Consider the following 25,457-nt stretch of genomic DNA (forward strand, 5'->3'; position numbering starts at 1 on the left):
TCTATGTTCTTGCTAACGCTTGGTATTATCAGATTTTTTTTTTTTTAGTTTTAGCCACTTGAGTGCTTGTGTAGTGGTCCTCTGTATTTCCATATGCATTTTAGACTGCCAGTTTCCACAAAAATGTCTACTAGGATTTTGATTAGGGTTGTGTCAAATTCTCAATCAGTGTGAGGAACGTTGATGTCTTGATGGTTCCACGCCTACCAGCTGATCACAAGGCACAGCTCTGTTTAGTCTTCCTTGATTTTTACTTATTTCTAGTTCCAGTGTATAAGTCTTGTACATCTTCTGTGAAATGTACCCATAAGCGTTTGATATTTTTGGTGGTGTTATAAGTAGTAGTATAACTTAGTTTCTGGTTTATGCTAGTATTTAGAAGTAGGATTATTTATGTATCACTCTAGTATGCTCTCTTGCTAACTTCACTTCTAGTAGCTTTTTGTAGATTCCATCAGATTTTCTACATAGACAGTCATGTCGCCTATGAACAGAAATGGTTTCACTTCTTCCTTTCTAATCGGCATGCCTTTTATTTCTTTCTCTTACCTCCATGCCCTGTTCAGAACCTTCAGAATGATGGTGAGTAGAAGTGGTAAAAGCAGACGCCCTTGTTTGGCGGCTATTCCTTATGGGAAGAGCCTTCAGTCTTTTGTCATTGAGTATGGTATGAGGTGTGGTTTTCTCAAAAATACCCATTGTCAGGTTGAGGGAGCTCCTTTCTTTCCTAGTTTGCTGAGAAATTACCAGAAGTACCTGTTGGATTTTGATGAATTCTTCTATGACTGTTGAGATGATCATACGACTCTTGTTTTTTCAGTTTATTGCATTGATTGACTTTTCAGATGGTAAGACCATCCTGCAGACATCGGATAAATCTGACTTGGTAGTGGTGTATTATTTTTTATATATATTGTTGGAGTTGTTTTGCTAATATTTCATTAGTTTTTGCATCTGTGATCACAGAAGATAGTGCTGTGGTTTTTTTTGTACTATATTTGTCTGCATTTGGTTTCAGAGTTGCAAATATTCCCTCCTTTTCGTTTTCTATAAGACTTTGTATAGAATTGGTATTTTTTCCTTAAGTGAGAGAATTCCTAGTGAATCGTTAATGTCGGCTGTCTTAGTGGGGAGCTCGTAAACTACACATTTCTTTAGTGGCTATAGAACTATTCAGGTCACTTGTGTCTTCAGGGTCACTAATCTTCTGCAACGTTTAATCTGCCAGGACTGCCATCTGGTGAAATTTTTGTCTCCTGCACTGGTTTTTCTCTCCAGGTGCTCACTTTGAATGTTTTCTGTACCTTCCCTGTCGCTAGGTAACTTCTGAACACGGAGAATAGACTTAGAAAAGCTGTTTCAGTGTCAGTTCCAGGCCGCTTTTGACTGCTTTTCCTCCCCACTAAGGGTTGTGTTTTTCTTCTTTTTTGCATGTCAGATAATCTTTGATTGTCAGACATTGTGAATTTTCATTAGTGTGATATTTTTGTATCTCTATAAATATTCTGAGCTTCACTGCAGACCTATTAAATTATTTGGAAGCAGTTTGATCTTTTAGAATCTTACTATTAAGATTTGCTAGGCAGGACTAGAGCAGTATTTTGTCCAAGGCTAATTGCCCCACGGCTGGGCAAAACCTTCCTGGATGAGTACTCAGTGCCTAGTATCTTGTGATTTTCCACTCTGGCATGTGGGGGGAGGTGTTATTCCAGGTCCCCTCTGGGTACCAGACCCTGTTGTCTCTAAACTTGAGTTTCCTCACACAGAGGTCTTGGTCAGTGCTCTGCTGAATCCTCAGGGAGACACTTGAGGTCTCCACTCATCTCCAAGCTCCTCTCTGGCCGGATCTCTTCCCTCTGGGCCTTCGTCTTGGAGACTGAAGCCTCAGCTCACGGCACCTGCTCCGCAGCCTGGAAACAGGGATGTAGGAAGTCAGAGTGTTGGGGCTTGTTTCCCACCTCCCAGAGATCACTTTCTGTCATAGGCCAATGTGCAGTGCTTTGAAAACTGGTGTTTCAGTTTTGTTTTGTTTTTTGAGAGAGAGGGCAGGGCGGTGGCAGAATGGGGCAAAAAGAGAGGGAGGGAGAGAATCTTAAGCAAAGCAGACTCCACGCCCAGCACAGAGCCCAACACTGGGCTCAGTCTCACAACCCTGAGGTCATGACCTGAGCTGAAATCAAGAGTTGAACCCTTAACTGACTGAGCCACACAGGTGCCCCTCATATATTTTGTGTGGTTTTTGGTAAATTCAGGCAGAAGGGCTAGCCTAGTCTCTTTATTTCATCTTGACCAGAAGTAGGAGTCCTGTCAAATGTCTAAATTCATAGGTTTTTAGTTTAATAAAATATACCTTGCAGGTAGGGACTCTTTTCCTGGAGATTTGACTATCTGGTATCGATGACCCATTATTTTTCTTGGTAGAATGACCTTGCCGTACCTTTTACCCAGCAGGATGTGTCGTGATGGTCACCATAGATATTATTGTAAACGCCTTGGGTGTCCATGTGCATGTCTTGAGACCCTGAGGGCCAGAGGTGCTTACCCTCAAAATGGGATTACACATTCTAGGAGGCACCGCAGGAGAGCCCGCTGGGGATCAGTTGATTGACTTACAAAGGGGCGTGGGCACAGGCAGCTCCTGGCCACTCACAGAGATGTTCCCCGGGGAGTTCAAGTACAGGGCTATGGAATGAGCTGCTCAGATCTTTTGGAAGCAAATGGGACAGAAATAGTAAGTGACGTCATTGTGTAGTTATTGACCGCTTGTATTATCCTGATCTGTGATGAAGTAGGCAGTGCATTTGACCTGTTGTTTCGAAATAAAGTCTGTTTTTGCTGAGGTGGTGTGGTATATACTTGGCTGAAGAATCTTACGTGAAAGTAACCATTCTTACCAAAGTATGAAAGTTTTTTTTTTTTAAGATTTTATTTATTTATTTGACAGAGAGAGATCACAAGTAGGCAGACAGGCAGGCAGAGGGAGAGGGAGAAGCAGGCTCCCCGCTGAGCACAGAGCCCGATGTGGGGCTCAATCCCAGGACCCCGGGATCATGACCCGAGCTGAAGGCAGATGCTTAACCATCTGAGCCACTCAGGTGTCCCCCAAAGTATGAAAGTTATTTGGGGTTTTTTTTTTTTTTTTTGAGGAAATTTTCAGGATGTTTTGATGTTTATTAGTTTTCCCAAAGTGGGGTTATCTCCCCACCAGGGCATCCCTTACCCAGATAGACCCTGTAGGAGGCCTACCTAGCACCCCGTGTGTCTGCTGTAGTCTGCCTGTTGTTTCCCTGTCCCTCTGTTCAGTGAAGAGGGAGGCTCAAAGTGTGGTGATGGGAAAGTCTTCACAAACACACACATGCACTGTCCACAGTCACTTCTCTCCTACAGCGCTGGGAGGAGAATATTTTGAATGCATAGATCTTTTCAGTCTGTTTTTAAAGACCTGAGTTTAGACCTGTAATCACTACCTGCGGAAGAAAGTTTATCTTGTGTGTCTCCAGTCTATACGTTTTAGTCCTGTTTGTCAGCCTGATGAAACAACAGAAAACTAAAGACTGCATTTTCGAGAAGGGTTTCAGAAAAGGGCTAATGTTGATTTCAGGCAGTTTTGATGCCCAGAAACAGAGCCGTCATGGGGGACTTGCTGTTCTGAGGAAGGCTGTGCTGTCTCGAGTCGGACTAAGGTCTCTGAAATCCTCCTGCCTGGTGATAATTTACTGAAGGAAAATGTGGATTTAGGTATTGAATGCATTAATAGAATGGCTCAAATGGATGAGACAGAGTGAAAAGGACTGGATAGTAGACACATATAAACACATTATTTGATGGACCAATTTGACAAAGTAACAAATTAACAGTGAACTCAATACATAAGTTCTTCAAAAAACAAGAGAATCTGCAAACTCAAATCTGTTTGGCTTAATAAAAAGGATTTCATAGGGGCGCCTGGGTGGCTCAGTCGTTAGCGTCTGCCTTCAGCTCACGTCATGATCCCAGGGTCCTGGGATTGAGCCCCGCATCAGGCTCCCTGCTCAGTGGGGAGTCTGCTTCTCCCTCTCCCTCTGCTGCTCCCCCTGCTTGTGCCCGTGCTCTCTCTGTATCAAATAAATTTTAAAAAAAAGGAAGAAAGGATTTCATAAATCAGTGGTGTCAGCACTCAGCAGGGTCAGTCGTTTCTGGAGGTGGCTTACGTCTAACACCTAGGACGGGGAGTTTGCTGTGCAGTCAGAGCTGGTAAATATGGCCACACTGGTCCTGGTTTTCCTGGAAGCCCTTGTTCTATGGGACTTCCCTATCTTAATTTATCCACTCAGATCTGAGTTCTGATTGGATTTTTACGTTCTTTACTCATTTCTTATAGGTAGGAATCTGGTGGCATAGAGCCCCATCGGTGCCTTCTTCCCAAGTGGTGAGCTCATCACCTTTCAGTGGGCCTGCCATTGAGTAGGGTCCATCTTCAGGACTGGTGATTGCTTAACGGGGGGCTAACGCTGCCGCCTTCCACCCTGAGCCGCGCGAGTGTGTGTGTGTCAGAGGGCGATGTGCCGGTCTCGCTGTGAAGTGGGCTCTGCGGTGGGCCCCGGCCAGTGCGCCTTTCTTTATAGGGCGTGGCCCGGCGTGTGATTTTCCCCAGAGCTGGGGGTTAGTTCTCATTTTCCCTTCATCTACATAAATAGTTGTTGGTGCCAGCCTGCTTTTCTCCTTTATGATTTCTCACGCTATGGCTCCTTTTACTCTTCGGTCTCTCTAATCTTAGCTTTGGCCCTCAAGGCCCTTACGTGAAACATCATCTTCCAGAACCACGTACCCTCATTTCATCGATGCTGTGCTTTCTCCCCACCCCACAGCTCACTTTAACACCATGTTGGGTGTTCCGCCCCCAGGGGACAAGTGCGCTCAGGGCTGAGGGCTTGGCCCTGCAAATAAACAGGCATTTGATGCTGCCATGCTGGGCTGTCCTAACACAGACAACAGCCTGGAGGGCTTGGGCGTGGAGGCCTGGCCGACTTAGATTAGAGAGCCGAGCTGTGGGCGGTTCAGACAAGCAGTTTCCACCACGGCTAAGTGGGAGCAAGGAAAACGCCTTTATCCTGACACAGGTGCTGCTTGCCCACCTCTAATCATTGGATTAGTTAAATTCCTCTTCTCTGTTAGGACTCTTGAAAATAGGAGTGGTGAGTGGCGAATGTGAAAGGCATCCTCCCCGTACAGGTCAGATTCAGTACTTTATAGTCCAGAGAAGGCATTTCTAAATCCCAAAGTACTAGTTAAATCTCGCAAACTTACTCTGGGGCGGGGGGCTTCTATGTGGGGGAGCTCCTGTAATAGAGAAGTTGGCCAGGGCCCTGAGAGAGCGGGGAGGCCCCTCTGTGGTGCCTGTAATATGAAGACACCAGCAGTGACTCAGCAAAGACTCGGAGAAGGGACAGCGCCCACAGCAAACCTGGCTCCTCTGGGTTTTCCTGGTGGTGGTAAGAGGCCCCCAAATTCTCAGTCTTAAATACAAAATAAATCTGTGTGCTTCAGGTAAACAGTATGTCCAAATAGGATGAGAAACAGGGTTCTAAAATCAACAGTGACAGCATGTCACAACTGGGGAAAGACTGTTTTGAGGACATTGACTCCCACTTCAGGAATTAGAGCAAAGTGGTTCCTTCAGTGAGATGTTCTGTGAAGGACATGCTAAGCTTATCTTGATTTTTACCAAAGAAGATAGTTTTCTTTGTGTATTACATTAAAAACATTTCATGATAATTATGTTTTTGGGATCCCCTAATGACTAACTTACTGGAGCAAAAGCATTTGTCATCAGGTTATCTTGGGTTTCTTAAGAAGGAAAGGGATAGATCTCTGAATTACAAAGACAGGGCTACAAAGTGAAGGAATTGCAAAGTTTGAGAAAGAAATCAGGGATTTCAGCACAGAATGTAGACGAGCCTTTATTTCTAGAGCAAGACAAAATAGGGCCTTTCCTGTGGTGGTGGTGGTACACTGACAATAAACCTGCTAAAAAACAAGTTGTCCTTTTTAATGTCATCCTTGCCTGTTCTCCTTTAGCCTTTGTAAACATGGGTGCATTTCATAGCAGCGATTACTGTATTTATTTAACTCAGGTTAATATGTAGCAATTCTTGTAACATTAAGTATGGGGACTATTAATGTTTTAAGTATTACTACAATGAACAGCTTTATAAAAACGAGCTATCTTTATTTCCTCAGGAATATAGTATTTGAGTTAGATTTAGACTCACACTGTTTCTATGCAGTGTGTCCCCAATATTTTTTAAAATGGTTCAAAACTAGTCAGTAGAAAAAACGACATTGTTTTTAGTATCTCATTTGGATTGAATGAGATGCTGGTATTGTACATGAAATTTGGAAAATTTTATTAGAACTGGTGAGAATCTACAAATACTTTTTTTGATGTGGGTAAAAATATTTTAAGAAAATGTTTCTGCCCAAAAAACTTGTTTCTTCGTTAACATAAGACAAACAAGTAAATTTATACATGTACCCTGAGAAAGGTAAATAGGAAACAACACAACATAGCCTGTGTCTCCTGGGCAATCACGATTTTTCCTTGGCTCCTCATGGGCAGAAACTGCCCTGCTGCTCCCCCACCTGTTTGGAGGTGGTCACCAAGGGTCGGGGGCAGTGATTTCATGCCCTGCTTGCACATTAGAATCACACACCTTTCCTGCGTCCTCCACCTCAGAGGAAAGAGTGGGAGCGTCCAGCTTTGTTTTGAAGTCCCCAGGTGATGGTGGTGTGTGGCCAGGTTGAGAGGTTGCTGCGTTGTGGATGCTCAGACATGCAGCCACGCCATGTGGCTGTCATGGGCATGCTGTGAAATCCGTGTTCCACATCCACTGTTGTTACCATTCCTACCAAGCCCTGACTGGACCCCGGGGTTCAGACAGTAATCACCTTACACTGGACCCTGACTGTGTATTTGTAGGTTATGTAGGTATGAAGCGGGGGTGGGGGTGCCTCTCTGTGATGGTGGTGATTTTAGCTGTGTGTACACACAGGGCTTTTTAAAGACCTAATTTGTTATTCATGGTGAATAATTCACTTGTTCCTTTTGTTTTTAGGCTGTTGAAAATCTCTGTTCTCACAGAGTTTCCCCAACACTCTACAAACAGCTACGCCAAGTCTGTGAAGATCATGTCCAAGCACAGATCCTTCAGTTTAGAGAATATCCTTTTTTTTGGCTCATGAGTTTCTATTCATTACCTAAGTCCTTTGAGACTGAACATTAATAGGATAAAGAACTAATGAGTATCCTTAATATTAAAACAACAGCTTTCAAAATTCGCATTTATTCAACAAAACCTAACTTTTGTTTCATGTGATCTAATATAAGATTTTTTTTTTTCAGTGGAATTTTTACATTTAAATTACTCATTAAAGCAATAGAGTGTCCACTTACTGGGTCTGGTTAAAGTATTTAGGAAAAGTTCTGGAAAATGTCTTAATTTTATGCTGCCATCCTTTTATCTTGTTAAAAAAAACGCTCTCTGTTTTCTCTGATGTGTCGAATACCCACTGACTTGGTGATATAAGCCAGCACCCATTTGTAGGCTCAACCGCGTGTGTAGGGAGCCACGGCTGGGCTCGGTGGGTTCTCTGCTCAGCGTCTGGTTGGCTGAAAGCATGGGGCCAGCCAGTTGGGGTCTCGCCTGCAGCCGCCTTCCAGGCTCACCACCATGGTGCAGAGGTCTTCTCCCTCCGTTGCAGGATGGTGCTCTCGGCCCCTGAGGCCGCCCCTGGCTTCTCGCCACAAGGCCTCTTCTTAGGCAGCATGGTTATATGCTTCATCCGAACCAGAAGGAAAATGCCCCTCTCTGGTCTGCTGAGACAGAACTGTATGGTGTGACCCTCGTGTTCCCAGCCCTCCCAAGGTCGAGAGAGGGAGTTACAGGCTAGGACTTGGGGGCGGTTTAGCCAGCACCCCCTCGAGGGCCGGCGTCTGTCAGGGAAACGGAGCTCCTTGGATCCTGTCGACAGTCCTTTACAGTCTGGCCTCCGCCCACGTCTGCAGCCTTCCCATGATCACAGCCTTCCACGCGTCTCCTGCGTGGGCTTCCTGTTGCAGGCACCTGCTTGTGACTGCTCTTCTCTGGTGGGGTTAGGTAGTTGCAGCCTGTTCACTTCTGACTTCTTTTCTAGCTGAAGGAGCCTTTCCGTCCCATGGCCTCACCTTGAGAAACGGAAGCGTTCAGAGCTTGTTGAAGCCTTCAAGGCAGCCACCACGGCTCTGCCGCCCGCTGTCGCAGCTCTGGATTCGCAGGGGCCGTGAAGCCCCTGTGGCTTAGGGTAGGGGGTCCCCGCAGAAGTGGGTGAGCAGGGTCCCCTCTGGTTGTCTCGTCTCGGCGTCTGTAAGCACAGCTCTGCCCCTCGGGACACCGGTGACCACACTGCCGGGCCTTTGGAAGACGGCCAGCGTGCCACGTCCCAGATGTACGCTCCCGCCTCAGTGCCGCCGCTTGGCAGTCTGGGGGGCTGGGTGACGGGCCTGGGAAGCCACGGTCAGGGTGCTGGCGTCTGAAGACTACCAGGGCCCAGGCTTCCTGCAGGCCTCCAGCCGATCCCCAAGTTCCCATTCCCAGACGGGCACGTGTGAGGGAGAGCCGCGGCAGCTATTGCTCATCTAGCCCTAATCTAACCAAGACCACATCCTGATTCCTTGATAAACTCACCCTCCTGCCTGCTAACCCTACCTTGTGGCTACACGGATGTGTCCATGAAGTCACTCATTCAGCAAGTCCTCACTCCCTGTCCAGACCACCACCAAACGGTACAAGATGGTGGCCGCGTGTCCTCGGTACCGTGACAGACCACGACCATAAAAATTACCGTGTATTTCAATGAAGACAAAAGACAAAAAGACATTCGGCCACGTTATACGTCTTTATGAGCGGGAGGCACCTGGAATTCTAAGATGCTCAAATGTTAGAATCGGGAGCAGAGCTTCCCAGTGGAGGTGATGCCGGAGTCACATCAGACAGGATGGGTAGAGTGTAGCTGGCCACAGAGGGAGGGAGCCATCAGAAGGGGGTGCTCGTGAAGACCCGGAGCAGTTTGGCGTGACCGGAACCCGGGAGAACTGCTGGAGTTTGAGGCTGTAATTCTGGGTTGCAGCTTGGATTTGAATCTGTGTATATACTCCGCAGGCTTTGGACTTCAGTCTGTGTGCGTCTCTGAGCCCTCGCAGGTTGCGGTGGGGGGGGTGCAAGAGTCCAGCAGGATGAGACCGGTGGCAAGGGAGGCCAGTGTCCACTGCGTTCCAGGCCCTGGCAACAAACAGGAGGACAGAGCTTCAACCCCGAGGTGGGGGGGCTGGCAGGAGCATAGAGTCTGCATTTCTGAAACTACGTGGTGAGGACAGGGCAGCCAGTCCGTGCAGGGGAAATGTTGTGCTTGCAGGAGGGGTGGGTGATGAGGGGCCAGCATCAGAGCTGCTGCAGGTGCCTGGACACTCAGGGCAGGAATAGTCCAGGGTAAGCGTACTCGGATTTCTCTCGTGTCTGGGGTGTTCCTGTCTTCCGTGTGGGGCTGCTTTCTAAGCTTGAAGGACTGCCCCCCTCCTCATGCTCTGTTGAGGCCAGCAGGAGGAGTGCTTGGGGAGACCAGGAGGTTCACGTGTGTGATGAATTCTGCACTCACCTGCTTCTTTCAAAATAGGTTACCCGCTGTTGGTGATAGGCCTTTTCCCCAAGCCAGGGCCGTCCCCGCGCACCTCAGCCACTGCCGCGTGCCCTGAACCAGGCGTCAGACGATGCAGCAGGAGGGACGTGCCGTGCGCCCGGGCTCAGTTCACGAGTGCCTCTGGGGAGCCACGGCCGACGTCCTGCTCTGTGTGCTGCCACGGGACCAGCTCAGCTGCACCGTGCTCTGTGCATTCAGAGCAGGCAGGACAGCCTGCTTTAGGAAACGTGGCACAGATAGAACCTATCACTTTTCTCCTCCGGCGTAAGCACTCTTTTTCTGGTTTCTTTCTTCTCTTTGTTTAATCTTTGCAGTCGCAGGTAGATGTAGTTTTTTCCATGGTGTATTAGCATGTTGCCACTGGGTATTTGTTTGCTATCTGAAGACTTGTCTGACTCCTCTCAGTAGGCTGCTTAAACCTTCTCCAGACAGGAGTGGACGGTGTGGGGAACCTGTGAAGTGCAAGCCCTTGGACCAGCTCACAGCATGGCTGCGTGGCGTGCCCCCCCAGCGGTGCTCACGTGAGGCTCTAGGTTTTGATTCATGGAGGGCTGGAGCTCCACACGTGTCCCCTTGTGTGGCCCAGCTGAGCATTCCATGCTGTTTTCTATGGGAGTGGCCAGAAGTTACTCCACCCAGCTGTTTGAGGAGCAGCATCTCTCATTAGTGAGCTCTGCACGTGGGGCCCGTCCCTCCCAAGGAGACCCTGCACGAGGCAGGGTGCCGCTTGCTCAGTTACAGCACCTGGCCTGTCCGCGGTGGTCGGATCGGCTGGTGTGCGTCTCACCCTGGGCGCCCTCACCGACACCTTGGCCCCCAGCTGGTGCAGACAGCCCGTGGAGGCTGGCCAGGGTATCGGCCACACAGTGAGTGGCTTGTGCCCAGCACCAGGTGCCCGGGCTGCTGGGTCCCCACTGCAGTGGCACCTATCCAGATGTGATTGTGACTCAGTCCTTGTTTTTTCAGACGATTTGTATAAGGTGGTAATTCCATAGGCCACCATAAATTGGAGCAATTGTAAAATACTTCTTGGAGAATAACGTGTTAACCATTGAACTGGTAGGTCTTTGCTGGGATTTACAATTTTTAATTTCTTAGCAAAGCCTCAAGAGAAAAGAAGTAAGATGTTTGGCCAGGACCACTGTGCTTGTGGTCAGCTCGTCTCACTGGTGTGACAAGATGCAGATGTGCCCGTCGGTCCCTCGTGGCTCTCTTGACCTTCTGTAAGTGCTGGCTCTGTCCCACCCTCCGCACACCTCCCCGCCAACAGAAGACTCCGATGCCTATCTGCTTGGACACATCACACGCTGGCCGTGGGCTTTTTCTCCTCTATGTGCTGTGGATTTTACATCTAACCTCACACCCGTTCTGGGGAAGCGGCCAAGGGAAGCTTGTCGCTGGCCCAGCGTCCTAGAGCTAGGACCAAAGGGACAGAAGCCTAGGAGACGCAGGTCCTTCCACCTGAGCAGCTGCTTTGTTGGTCTGCACAGATGGAGCGCCATCCGCACGCAGCTGGGGAGACTGACTGAGCACACGTGTGAAAGGTGCTTCGTAAGCCACGAGGCAGCAGGCAAACATTTAGGACCATGACTTTGCACAAACCTATGACGGCCGTGCTCCAGGCATTTGGCCGTGGTTTGCTCTGAGAGCCCATAATGGGGTTTCTTTTTCCTATAAGCAATATTTTGAGCCTTTCTTAAAAAGCATATTCTAATTATCAAGCTGAGAGCGTTCCTAATTTGGTGCATGAATGGGATTTCACGTCAGTTCTCACTGAGGCTGTAAGTTAAAGTTAGACTTCAGCCACCTCCCTGTAGCTGCCCGTCCCCTGGTGCTATGAACAGTCGGCCTGCTTCCCCACCACTGGGACAGCCTGGCTCACGATCGGCCCCTCTGTCCTCTGGGAGAGGACCCTAGGTCCAGCCGCCCAGAAGCCTGTGACCTGGGCCTTAGGTCAGCCAGCAGGGCTCCTCAAGGGACTTGGGAAGGGCAGGGGCGTGCAGCTGCGTTTATCATGAATGCAGGGTGAGATGCAGTGATGGAGAAAACCCACGTCTCTGGTCCTGTGACAACCAAGTGGTGGGCAGTGTTGTGTGTCAAGGGTGGCAGTGAAGAAGTTAGAACTGCAGTGACTAAACTGGCCGGCATTCGTCATGTTTTCCTTAGCAGATCTGCACAGACTCACTAGATAGTGTTTTATTTTTAAAGAAGATTAACACATGCTGGCAAGATCATTGCAGACAAATGGTAAGCGTACTGACTTTCTATTAACCCTTGTTTTTAGGTACATGTGCTGTCCCGGCACCTTCATCACCACTGCTCTGCTGTCTGGTCTCCCCTGCACACTCCCTCTTGGTCCTGTTCACCTCTGGTGGAGCCAGACAGACGGGAGATGGCATAGCGGGGAGGATGTGCCCCTTTTAATACAGCTGTCTTTTTTTCTTTTTAATCAGAGCATGGCCTCATCCACCTTCCCTTACCCACCTAAAGATGGTGTGGGCCAGACCGTGGGCTGAGATAGGGAAGTTCTGTTTAGGGTCAAATGCTTCCATCCAGCTCAACGTAGCTGAACAGCAGAGCAGAGCAAAGCAGGGTGTGCATGCTGCTGTTCTGGACTGGAGTGGCTGCTGACTTGATCTTCACACCAACCCGACATCTCGTGATCCCTGAATGGGTTTTCCTTGATCCCAGTTTGTGCCTCACAATCGAGCCTGACTTCTAGGTTTTTACGTAACTGGACAGAGTTTTAGACTTTGTACGTGTGTTGATTCTAATTTGATTTTACGTATGTGAGTTTTTCATGTGGCCTGGTTGTAAGTGAAATCATGGTATCAGTAGCTTTACTAAGTGGGTTGAATTCTTTTGTTTCCTAAATGAGGTAAACAGGGGACAATGAATGCGCCTCTTTTCCGGCCCAGGCACCTGGTAGATGGTCAGAATAGATGAACGTCTGCCAGGAAGGCTTTGCTCACAAGTCCGGTAGCTTCCGTAATAAGAGGATCACAGGGTGGCTGATGATTCTGTGCCCTCCATGCTCTGCTTGCAAAGGAGAGTCAACCACGTGGCCAACAGCCTTGTGCCAACATAATAAGGACTGACTATTTAAAAAGCTTAAAGTGTCTCTTTAGGCCCATGAGATTTACCACATTAGTCAAGAGATGACCAGATTTCAAAGGTATCCATCCTGTAGGTTAAATGCTTTAAAATCCTTATAGTCAGATTTTCTGGATAAAAGAGGCGAAAATCATGAGGGTCTTGGGGAACATCAAGAAACAATTATTGTTAGATGAGACATTTACCATAGTTGTGGTTCAGAAAGCCTAATCTTGGATATTTAGTTAGCAAGTTATGTAAATAAATGCTTTTCTAATTGCCAGATCATGATCAGAAGTATTTTCCTGTTTTTGGATCGCACTTACGTCCTTCAGAATTCCATGCTTCCTTCTATCTGGTGAGTGAGTCCGTGAGCTGTATCTGCTGCTGCCATTTGGTCCTTTATGTCAGCCAGGATCTCGAGTGCACACGTCCAGACCCAGCTGGACCTTAGTCCTGGGGTTAGAGCCGGGGCGGGCCGCACCCGGGGGAGCCCCTTCTGGCACACTGCCCAGCTTGAGTGTCACCATGGGGGTGGCAGGCCAGCAAGGCAGCTCTGTGGGGAGGCCCGTTTCTGTCACTGGGCTCTGCGCGTCAGGACCGTCCGGAGCCAACGGGAGGGAGGGAGAGGCTGAGGCCCTCCGGGACCGTCCAGCAGCTGGTCCAGCCAGTGGTCTGGTGAAGGTCTGAGGAAGACTGGGGCTGGTGAGGTCATGACCCGGGGTCCTGAAGCCCCCAGCGCCTCCCCATCCCGCTGACCAACCACATGCACAGAGACCTCCTTTCAATCTGCCCGTCTAGCATGTGGCATCTTTCGGGGACGGGGTGAATTAGGAGCTCCCCCCTCTGTCACCCACTTCCACACCCTGTACAACGCCCTTCACCACGCTGTCCGTCCCCTAAGCGCCCACTGCTGCCTCCACAAAGCCCTGCCTGACCTGATCAGACTTGTCCCTCGTGTCGTCCGCGGGCTCTTCCTGGGCTCTTCTCCCATTCCCTTTAAACCCAGGTTCTTTAAAAAGCGGCTTGCTTTTGCAGTTTCCTTAGCATCGGTTCCTTCTGACCTGAGGCTAGAACTGCTCTTCCTGAGGTGTTGGTGACCCTGGTTCCCAGATCCTATGGATACTTTTTATTTTCTATTACCTGACATCTGTGCAGCTCTGGACACTCCTTGAAAGTCTCCCCTTCCTCAGTCCCCCTTGCTCCTCTTCCCTCTCCAGCCGCTGCTCCCGTTTCCATTGTGCTAGACACCCACATGCGTCTGCAGTCTGCTGGCCCCGCACAGAGAGGGTGGCCTTTGTCCAGAGAAACGATAAGGGTGCTGTACTGAGGACAACGTGAATGGCATGGCTGCTAGTCTGTGCCAGGCTCTGTTCTAAGAGGTCCGGCACCTGCCAGCCTACCGAGTCTGAGGGATTACCGTTTTCTCCGTTTTATAGACGGAGAAACTGAGGCAGAGAGTTCCCATAATTTGCTGTTCCCAGGTTGTTGGGCTGCCTAGTCTGAACTGTTAGTTCATAAACATGGTTCATAGCGTAACCATGTCAGAACCTATAAACATCACAGCATCGACAAGACTGGCCTCCGGCCACGGCAGCAGGTGAGAAAGCTACATCTGGTAGAGCCAGACTCACTGCAGGTGCACGAGAAATGCCTCAGGCAGGACACGGCGGGAGGGCAAGCCTCATCCTAGGCCTGAGCTTTGCAGAATGAGCAGGAGTGCTGAGGTAGGTGAGGCAGAAAGAGGTGGTAATAGAGAAAAGGAAGCCTATGTGGAAACGGGAGCTGCCCAGGGTGAGCTGTTTGTTGGGGAGGCAGGGACATGCGGCCCACAGGACATCCTGATTGCTGATGGTGGGGAGCGACGGGATTGAGATTTTAGAAAGCAGCGGCTCGCGGCAGAGGAGCAGGTGGATGAGAGCAGACAGTGAGCACTTCATAAGCCCCACACGGGCCGCCTGCCCGGCCCGGTGTGGAAGGGCTTTACAGGCGGAAGAGACCGAATGTGTGATCCCATTTACAGTTAAGGAAGGACAGGCAGGGACCCAGAGGCACTGCGAGCCAGGGGTGGGGCCAGGACTCCGACCCAGGTGGCCGGCTTGAGCTGCACGGCTGACCCCTGCACCCGACTGCTGCGTCTTGGACGAGCGCAGAACACGCAGGCCTGCAGCTCCTCCAGGGAACAGGAAAGGCCTCCTGTGGTGTGTGCTGTGGGAGAGGGTTCACCCCAGATGGGGCTCTCCAGAACCCGCGCCCCCTGCACACTGTTGGCCGCCTCAGGCATGGCTCACCACCACCGCCTCAGCCGCCCGCTGAGGAGACCTGGCCAGGTCCGGGAGCTCGGTTTTGTCTGGCTACTCAGTGCTTGGCACGTAAGGGACCCGTGGAGGTGTTTGCACAGAGCCTGGTACCCCCCCAGGGTTTCTGTGCACAGTGACCGAGCTGGAGTTCCCCAGGCGACACGCCGAGGGAGGATGATAGACTCATAGAGTCACATTGTACGCTCCATTCACCAATGGACAGGACCGGAGAGAGGAGAGGCCCCAGTGCCAGGGGAGGAAGAGTTGGATGACATGCTCTGGAGAGGGGCCAGAGCTGGAAAAGGGAGGGACAGAGGGGCTGGGTGGGTGGAGATTCCTAAATCCCGCCCCAGGAAGAAGGATGTGAGCCGCAGTGTTGGCAAGATCCATGTACTTTTCAGTGACAAGCCCAACCCACCCCAGGAAACAGCCTTGAGGAAGCAAGTGCAAAGCACACTAGACTGGCCAAAACCAGAAAACACAACAAAGGCATACTTGACACGTGGATTTAGAGAGTTAGCAGATGAACAGTTTTGGGATGAGAGTCACAGTGTCGCTTGTAGCTTTACCTAGAACTTCTAAGAAGGGAAACTGAAATATAGTTTTGTTTTTACTGTTTGTACAGGGATATGGGATTGGAACTTTTTAGAAACCATATCATCAGCGATAAAATGGTTCAGAGTAAAAGTATTGATGGAATTCTGCTGTTAATTGAACGAGAGAGAAATGGCGAAGCAGTGGATCGCAGTTTATTGAGAAGCCTGTTGAGTATGCTGTCTGACCTCCAGGTAAGGCCTCCCTGCCCAGCTGCTTACGCTGAAACAAGTGGATGTAAGCAGGGTTTCAGTGCAAAACACGAAATCATAAACGTGGTGTGGAATATGTGCGAGGGGAGTGACTCTCAGGCTAGCCGTACAGCGCAGGCCACAAAGGAGAGAGCCCTTAAGACACGTGCTCGGCCCTCCCGGGAAAGGACGGGGACCTGCGGCACTCAGAGCAGAGAGCGCGTCGGGCAGCCTGGGCTGCCAGGGTCCCTGAGCCCCGGGGCCGCTCACTGCAGCCGGGCTCCCTGGAAGTCTTGGGTATATCAGCACTTGCTAAGGTAGGTTTTTTTACTGTAAGTGGTCGGTAACTTTGTTCATTTCTTAGGTATATAAAGATTCATTTGAACTGAAATTTTTGGAAGAAACTAATTGTTTATATGCTGCAGAAGGCCAGAGATTAATGCAAGAAAGAGAGGTGAGACAAAGAATTAACTTCTTTCTTTTTGTAGATGTGCATCTTAAGTGTAATTTCTAGAAAGTTGTCTTTCCACTTAAACATTTTATTAGAAGTCTTCTGAAAGACACAGTCTAGCTGAAAGTCTCAGTAACGAGCTTCATTCTTATTACAGTAAAGATTTAATTTCTTTTAACTTAGAAACTTTTTTATTTCTGTCTCCCTGCCCCCACCCTAAGTAAAAAAGCCAGTAAGGTAGCTTCTGAAATGTGTAATAAAGTAACTCAAGTTGAAGCAAGAGGATAAAAGGTAAATCTGAAAGAAGAAAGATAAGTCAAACACACCCCAAATCTTCCCTTTGTGTGAGACATTGAAAAAAGTTATTCCAGAAAACCACAGGAAAAAACATGAAGTAGTAATATGAACCCAAAATCTTGGTAACCAGTTTCAAAAGTATGAGAGCAGGGAAAGGAAGCGCCCCTGGACCCTCCCCCAAATGTCACTCATCATTGCACAGGATGGCCCGACTGTTGGTTCTTCATCCTGGTTTTGGAGAGGGAGTTTCAGGCCCCATACCCAGCCCTGCCCCACCACGAAGTCAGAACGCCAAAGACCCGTGTCATGGGGCCTTTCCTGTGCCGTCAGGTGACAGCAGGAATGCCCTTTACCCCTGGAAACATGAAGTGCATTTTGAGATCTTCTGCAACCGGGCTGTTTGGCGTCCTTGAATGAACACGCAGTCTTCTGATTAGCTTTTGCTGACCCTGCTGTCTGTGGGCCAGGGGGTGCGTTAGGCCTGCACCCTCTGACCCAGCTGCTGCTCACCTGCCCACAGGGCCTCAGTGATAGGAGGGACCCGTGGTGTTGTCCCTGAGCTTCATGATGAGCAGGGCACAGCAGTGACGTGCTGTCCCGTCCCTCCTAGACTTCCAGTTTACTCTCCAGAATCGAGTTTAAGGGAAGTTTCTTCTACATATCCCGCTTATCCCCCATTACGCTTCCCACTTGGCCACTTTCACTCCCCCCACTCATCTGTGTTAATATTTGGCTTGAATATATATTCTGCTTTCCTTTTTTTAATTTTTGTAAGGACAACAGTGTTTCAGTTTCTTGCATAACACCAAGAATCTTTGTTACCTAAAAAAAAAGAAAAAAGAATCTTTGTTACTGACATGTTTAAATGTTGTGTTTGGAAGGTTCCAGAATATCTTAACCATGTAAGTAAGCGTTTAGAGGAAGAAGGAGACCGAGTAATCACGTATTTAGACCACAGCACACAGTAAGTACTATTCATTTACTTGGTTCTTGCAATTTGAGCACAGTGAACCCTTTTCCTGGCTGGCATTCAGTACTACCTGAGAGTATTTTTGTTGCTTGTATTATTTGTGATCATTCAGTACTTGTGAGTGACAAGGGCTGTGTCATGAGATAGCGCCCAAACAGAGCACCTCAGGCCGAGGGGCTTGGCATCTTTGAGTTTAGAGACAGGGATTCTATTACATCCATGGGGTGTCATTGAATATTGGAAAATTTGGATTATAAACTTTTTTTTTTTTTTAAAGATTTTATTTTACTTATTTGACAGAGAGAGAGAGAGAGAGACAGCTAGAGAGGGAACACAAGCAGGGGGAGTGGGAGAGGGAGAAGCAGGCTCCTGGCCGAGCAGGGAGCCCGATGCGGGGCTCGATCCCAGGACCCTGGGATCACGACCTGAGCCGAAGGCAGACGCTTAACGACTGAGCCACCCAGGCGCCCTGGATTATAAACTTTTTGTTAGACATGTAAGATAGCTGTAATTCTTATGGTACTAAGTCATATTATTTTCTCTTTTCATCCAATTTTTTTTTCTCTACCTGAGGTTGAAAAGTAGCTAGGGAATAAAAAGGGGAAAAGTTCTGTGAATGTCTGCTTCTCGCTGTGCACATAACCTTTATTCAAGTGAGGAGAGGTAAGAACAGAAAGGGGATAGAAAAGAGACTGAAGGATAAAACGTGCAAAACTTGTGACTCACTAGGAGCCGGCGGGATGAAAGAAAGGGGCAGAGTTAAGGCACTTTGAGAATAGAGGGTCAGGAGAGGAAAGATGCCTTTAGATATTTGAGGGGCCCGTGGGGAGCCCAGGATCTGCGGAGAGTGACAGTCATGCCGAAGCCAGGATGGCCTTGTTCGGGGTGCTGTGGGGACGCAGAGCTCCAGCTGGGGAGTGTGAGGGGCCACAGGGGCTGGAGGCCGGCAGCAGGGAGGTACAAGGAGTAGGAGAGGAAATGACAAATGGTATCAGATCACGCCAGTGGGTCAAGTCAAGGATGGATAAAAGCATTGGTTGAGTATCTGCTACATTTTTTTTTTTTTTTAGTGATATTTTCCGTGTAGCACGAAGTTCAAGAACAGGCCGAGCTAGCCGGTGTACTGATTAGGGAGCTCTGTATATGGTAGATCCTGTAGCAGAGCAAGGGAGCTGCCCTCACGGGCTCGGGTCGGAGGAAGGGCGGGGTACCGGCGCTGCTGGGAACTTCTCCGTTATGACCCAGAGGCACTGGGCACGGTGCTCCCGTTCGCTTTTGTATATGCTAATGCACTCTTGTATGTAGGCTCTACTTTAAACCCGTCCCTCCCAGTTTTAAAAACTGCATCACTTAAAAGAGTATTTGTAAATGATTTAAGTAAAGGAGTACTAGGTGGTTCACCCCCAGGCTCAGGCACAGGTGGGTCGAAGGAGCACTGACTGAGGTGGCTTCTGCCACCACAAAATAAAAAGTTGTCGTCAGGAAGAGGGAGACTGAGGACAAATAAGCAGCCACAACAGCCTTAGGGCTGGGCTCGGGGTGCCCCTTCCAGCCCCACCTGCCCTCGGTCCGAGTACCAAGGACGGAGCCCATGCAGATGAAGAGCATGCTTGAGAGCCCCAGGGCGTTGTCTCCGGCTGCAGCGTGTGACCCACCTCACGCTGGACAGCGCGGCTAGGTCGCTTGGCAGGCCTCGCCCCAGGGACAGCTTCTGTGTGCCCCTCAGTGCGGGAAGGACCCGCTCTCCCGTTGGTTGGCAGGAATTGTCATACTGCAGAATCAGTGAGTTGTCACCGTGGACTAGGAGGTCAGTCTTTGGGCACCTGGGTGCTCAGGCAGTGAGTTCCGCAGGACTGTCCCTCTGGTCACAAGGGGTCTGTGGTGTCTGCCCTTAGCCCAGGGCCTGTCCCGGCACCTGCGGTACAGTAGGCGTCACACGGACCGTTGGGATGAAGACCATGGTCGGGCTTCTAGAACCACGGTCTAGGCCATAGGCTGCCTAGAAGCAGGGATTCTGTGAACACAGGAAGAGTTGCTCAGTATCGTTAGTCATCAGGGAAGTGCAGCTCAAAACCAGATGCCCAGTCCCACTTCACACCCACCAGATGTGGAGTGGAACCCTCGTGCCCCGCCGACAGGAACGTAAACCAGGCAGCTGCTGGGGAGACAGCTCGGTAGCTCCTCAGAGTGCTGTCCGGAGTTATAGGGTTTTCCGATGCACTAGTTCTCCTACTAAATATGTACATAAAAACGTACGTTCACACTGAACTTGTATGCAGATTTTCATAGCAGCTGTATTCGTCGTAGTCTACGGGTAGAGACCACCCGTTGGCCGCTGATGCGCGGGGGTGACGCTGTTCAGGGCAAGAGCAGGTGCACCGCTGGCCCTGCTGTCCACCTCTGACCTTTGACCTCCACCCCAAATCCCATGGCCCTGCTCTCCCTCTTGGAGGCAGACTGGGAAGGTGCCGGCCGGCCCCTCGCCCCTCACCCTGCTCCTCAGTCCGCCCAGTCTCTGACCTCTGACCTCTTGCAGAGTAGGGGCTGGGGGTTGGAGACAACATCTACTGCGCCTCTCTCTAGAGTCACCGTGAGGTTTAAGCTACTCTGTTGAAAAGTTCTTTATGAAGCAAAGGCTCAGGAAGATGCCCAAAATTAATAATCCTGGGACTAAAGCACATGCTGTGACCTTTGAATAACAACTGAAAGTAAAGGAACTGTGGATGGTACACCCGGGAAGAGTAGTTCCACATGTCCCTGTGAGTGTGGCAGCCACATTTACGGACGTTCCAGATTCTCAGACGTTCTGTTCTGTGTGACACTCCTGTGGTGTGAGCCTCACATCGGAGCCTTGATAAGTAGGATTTTTGACAAGTGGTCATGGGAGGGGACAGGCCTGTCCAAGTGGAAGGTGATGGGGCTGGAGTGGAGCAGGCCAAGCAATGGAAGATGGGGAGGCTAGGGTGCCTTGCACTCAAAGGGCAAAGTCCTCTTTCGAAAACCACCGGCCAAGCTGGGGGTGCGGTGGGTGCTGGTGTCCCCCTCTCCCTGGACCCCCGGTCCCTTTATGTTATTCAGTAGATAGTTAAAGACTTTGGCGTCTGCTTGGACGGCAGGGAGATTGTTCGTGGTCAGAGGGAATGGCTGTTGTGGTGTCCGTTGGTCTCTGATTGACTCCACGTGATGTCTGTGACTGTAAACTCCGCTTCTTCACAGCTGACCAGAGTCTCTCCTTTTACTTCATCTCTGACTTTTCATCTTTGTCTCATGTAGGAAACCGCTGATTGCTTGTGTGGAGAAGCAGCTCTTAGGAGAACATTTAACAGCAATTCTGCACAAAGGTAGGTTTTCCTAACTTGTGTCAGTTAGACCGAATGACGGTCCTTAATATATTAAGAAAGCAAGTGAGACATCGCACATAACAACGTAAAGGACATTTTTTATTGTAATACAACAATCATTAAAAATCATTAGGAATAACAAACATGTTAGCCCTTGGGGAAAATGAGTTCAGAGAAATAGTGAACAGCCTCTGGTAGAAATCCTGTGGAATGCGCTCGTGACCAAAGCTGCCGAGAGACCCTCCCATCCACAACTTGCGGCTGGGTCCTCGTGCGGCGCTTGTCCTCCTTCGCTGGATCGGTGCTCACCGGTGCTGGCCCACGCAGAGCGCCACGGGTGTAGGCTGCTTGGACAGGCCCTTAGATTGTCTCGGGGCTTCCTCCCCATGCCCTCCACTCAGCTGAATGCCAGCTGAACCACCAGGTGGCTGGGGATGTAAGCCAGAGTGCACTTTCCCATCCTGAGTCCACCTGAGCAGTGGACTGACTGAGCAGTGTTCTCTTCCGCGCTACATCCCTCGTGTCGCTCTTCAGGCCCTGGGGAGGAGTGACTCCAGCAGCCACCATGCACCTGCTGTTTGATTTGTTCAGTCTGCTTTCCTCATTAATTCCTGCCCTTCAAGGTGTGCTTCCTTCCCTGGACATTAGAGTCAGCCCAGTCTCACCTCTTATAACACGTTTGTACTTGGCATTACTTTTTATAGCTCTCAAGTATTTAATGTTACCACTTAGAAGTCAGGTTGGAGCTACAGGATCTATTTCAAGATAGTAGAGACCTTAAAGCTTAATCATGGGAAGACCCAGAATTATAAACATAAATTAGAAATTAAAAGAAAAATAATCAGCTGAAAGATGAGACCTGGTAACTCCCCCTGTGACAGATCTGCTGAGCGACAAACTTGATCAGAGGTAACATGGGGCCGTGAGGCACCGGGGGCGATCGGGGAGCACTGGCCAGGCCGCTGTTAGTGAGACCAGGGCTTCCATGACCCGAGGGATTAAGGAACACACCTGCCCGCCTGCTCAGAAAATGACCCTGCCTGACAGGGTCTTCTCAGATTCTGGAGACCAACTTGCCTACATAGAAATAAGCAGCAGTCCCTGCATTTGTGACTTACATACTAGCAGTTGCATGGTGCACACCACGCCGACTCGCTAACATGATGTGCTTACGTTTGCTGTGCGGTCTCAGGGCTGGACCACCTGCTTGATGAGAACAGAGTGCCCGACCTCACTCAGATGTACCAGCTGTTCAGCCGCGTGAAGGGTGGGCAGCAGATCCTGCTGCAGCACTGGAGTGACTACATCAAGGTGTGTGGGGCCGTCTCGGCGGGCGATGACCATGCCTTGTGGGGTGTGCGGTGCCTGGCAGAGGAGCTGGGCAGTCTGGAGACACCCTGGTTTTCTTGTGGCAGGTGCTTGGGTGGACAGCTGTCTTGCATTTCCTTCCAGATCGCTGGTGCAAACCTTTTTTTTAAAGATAACACCAACAGTGTGAGCACCGCCTACAACCAGGTGTGATGAAAGTCTGCCATTCATCAGCTGCCTGGGCTCCAGTTCTAGTTCCAACCACGATTTTCAAAGAGTTGCCATTTTGTGAATCTGCTTTTTAAACATCCGTGCCTTTGCTCATGAGAATTATTACGCATTTTGGAACATCCGTGTACTGTGTATGCTGCTTCATTTTCTAGCCATCCAGGACTATTACTTTCACAATACTTTGATGTTTCTTGGCACGTTGGCCTGTGGTTATGGGAAGGCAGCAGGAGGGCTCTTGGGCTGGAGTGCTCATGCCCGACCACGGTGATGGGTGCACAAGGCTGCCCCCAGTGATAAGTCCAGAGAACAGTACACACCGGGGGGCGGGAGGGAGAAACAGGTGAAACTGGGGCAGTCTGGAGAAGGTGGGTGTAGGGTATCAGTGCTTGTACCCCAAGAGTGATGCTGCTCTATCGTTTTGCCAAATGTTAGCATCGGGGGGAGCTAGGCAAAGTGTGTAAGGATCTCTTCACTCTCTACTGCATGTGAATCTGTAATTATCACCAGAAAAAATTCCATTAAATAGAAGGGGTAATGGGAAGCTTGCATGCTGCCTTATGGAACAGTCAGTCCTAAGAGTGCATATCCGTGTACACGTGGAACGCTCATGCACACGTCACCACACCCCCGAGACGTATACAGCAGCATCGGAGGTGAAAGTCATAGCGGGCTCGCTCTGGGTCAGCGACAGAGCTTCATGTTACGGAAAGTCTGATGGGGAGTGCAGGTGTTGCTGACGAGTAGCCCTCCAGGGAGCAGGGACATGCAGCGAACATGGGAGGTTCCCTCAGGAGTTTCAGTCCGGGTAGTAAAAGTGTAGTAAAAGTGAGTGTCCATCAGGGATACGCAGTCACACCGAGACACAACACAGGTGTGTGGCTATCACAGGGAAGATGACCCTTGGCGCTGTGTGTGTTACTTGCCATCAGTGCAGAAACACAGAGCAGAAAATCCCAGCCCTGCTGGTCATACAGTGTCCCTCCACTTAACGTGCGTGACACCTGAGTCTGCATGTATATGCTACTGAGGTCAGTTTTCAAAAAACCTATATATTATTTCTTTCAAAAGACAAAATTCGACTGAGTACATTTTGAAGATCTTACTGGCTGTACTTGGTGATTCATGAACCGGGCAGCGCACCATCCAGCAGATAGAAAGGAGCCCCAGGAGATAAGGGAGACTTTCACAGGCAGGAGCGGGCAGGACAGGAAGTTCTTGTAGTAAAGAGCAGTTGGTGTGGCAAGGTCACCTTCCTCGGGGGACGGCAGGGATCTGTCTGGCAGAGGTCCTCCCTCGTGCTGGCAAGTCTGCTGATCGCTCCAGGACTCCATTCCTTGGAGGGGCAGGCCGTAGGTCCCGGTCTGCTGGCGTGGGGCTGAGCACGGGGACTGCACTCGGGGCCTGCCGTCTCTCTCTTTGTAAACACGTCAGAGAGGAGCTGTACTCAGCATGAGTTACACCACCTGGGAGCGCATTTCCTCAGAAGCCGTTACTGTCATGTACAGACTTTTCGTGATGTTGAATAGGGCGTGTTTGATTTAAAAATACAGGCTAAAAACCGAGCTGTTGCTGGTTAGCAGTGGGGGAGAAAGAGCTCTATAGTCAAGAAGCCCAAGTGGGTGTATTGGGTTAATGGGAACTTCTGTTTAGGAATTCATATGTAAAAGGTTTTTTTAAAACCGTGGACACTAATTTATAAATTCTTCCAGAAGCAGAATTGTAACACTGAAGCATTAATTGTATATTCACTTAATTTTTTGAATGTGGGCCGAATCTGAAACTTGAAATTATTTAGTATTTAACACCAACAGTAATTAATTTATATAAAAGTATTATGATTGTTTGAGAGCAGGAGAAAATGTGTGGTACCATTGCCTGTGGATGAGTTGGTGTGTGTGTGTGTGTTCTTGTAGACTTTTGGGACAACAATTGTGATCAATCCTGAAAAAGACAAAGATATGGTACAGGATCTGCTGGATTTTAAGGATCGGGTGGACCATGTGATAGAAGTGTGCTTCCAGAGAAATGAGAAGTTCATCAACTTGATGAAGGAGTCCTTTGAAACATTTATCAACAAGAGGCCAAATAAGCCCGCGGAGCTGATAGGTAGGAAAACAGACTTCCATACAGTTTTTTAATATAGGAAAATAAGGCAGAACTCAAGCAAACGTTTTTTTCCCAAAATGTTTAAGCTCCTCTTGGGGAGGGTAGGGAAGGATTTGTATGACACCTTATTAGGACACACGTCTTTTTCAGAAATGTGTGTGTATGTTATGTATATATATAAGCACATGGCATTTCTGCAATGCTGAACGTAGTAGTAATTTTGCAAAGACGAAGCTTGACGTCACAGAAGGAAGAGACAAAAATTTATTCTCGTGTGCATTTCCTACACTAGCAGCTCCAGAGCTGTATTTGATAGAAATGAGCCCTGGTTCTGTCTTGATTGCAAGTAATTTGTGCTCAGAAACTGGATGAAGAGGATTTGTTCTACACGAATGTCTCTGGGTTATGAGGATGACTTGATTGATCTCTAGAGTACATTTAGCAGGAAGATATTACTCAGTCCCTACCTTTGCATCCTCTCATCAGTACTAAAATAAGATAAAATTGGATGAGGTCTTTTTTTCTTTTTTTTTTTTTTGGATGAGGTCTTAAAAGATAACATGGTTAGTGCTGTGAATTGTGTAAGACTGTTGAATCACAGACCTGTACCTCTGAAACAAATAATACATTATATGTTAAAAAAAAAAAAAAAGAAGATAGCAGGAAGGAGGAGAGATGAACCATGAGAGACTATGGACTCTGAGAAACAAACTGAGGGTTCTAGAGGGGAGGGGGGAGGATGGGTTAGCCCGGTGATGGGTATTAAAGAGGGCACGTTCTGCATGGAGCACTGGGTGTTATACGCAAACAGTGAGTCGTGGAACACTACGTCAAAAACTAATGATGTAATGGATGGTGATTAAC

The 25,457-nt window shown here is 49.1% G+C and overlaps 1 protein-coding gene across 3 annotated transcripts in view; it reads left to right on the plus strand.

Moving 5' to 3' along the window:
- The window catches only part of CUL4A (cullin 4A), a 45,172-nt gene that overhangs the window by 2,865 nt on the left and 16,850 nt on the right, over positions 1–25,457 (plus strand). Inside the window, exons 3-11 of one of the 3 annotated variants that reach the window (XM_081815234.1) lie at positions 7,095–7,198; positions 11,889–11,958; positions 13,089–13,162; positions 15,730–15,892; positions 16,254–16,343; positions 17,519–17,601; positions 20,881–20,948; positions 22,141–22,259; positions 24,401–24,593. In XM_081815234.1, the coding sequence (XP_081671360.1) occupies positions 7,095–7,198; positions 11,889–11,958; positions 13,089–13,162; positions 15,730–15,892; positions 16,254–16,343; positions 17,519–17,601; positions 20,881–20,948; positions 22,141–22,259; positions 24,401–24,593 (964 nt within the window). Of the gene's footprint in view, positions 1–7,094; positions 7,199–7,262; positions 7,282–11,888; positions 11,959–13,088; positions 13,163–15,729; positions 15,893–16,253; positions 16,344–17,518; positions 17,602–20,880; positions 20,949–22,140; positions 22,260–24,400; positions 24,594–25,457 lie in introns of those variants that run through there. The other 2 variants (XM_081815235.1, XM_081815236.1) reach the window with 2 other exon arrangements.

The sequence above is a fragment of the Leptonychotes weddellii genome, chromosome 3 (genome assembly GCF_054177405.1).
Source record: "Leptonychotes weddellii isolate Sample4059 chromosome 3, ASM5417740v2, whole genome shotgun sequence".
NCBI classification, from domain to species: domain Eukaryota; kingdom Metazoa; phylum Chordata; class Mammalia; order Carnivora; family Phocidae; genus Leptonychotes; species Leptonychotes weddellii.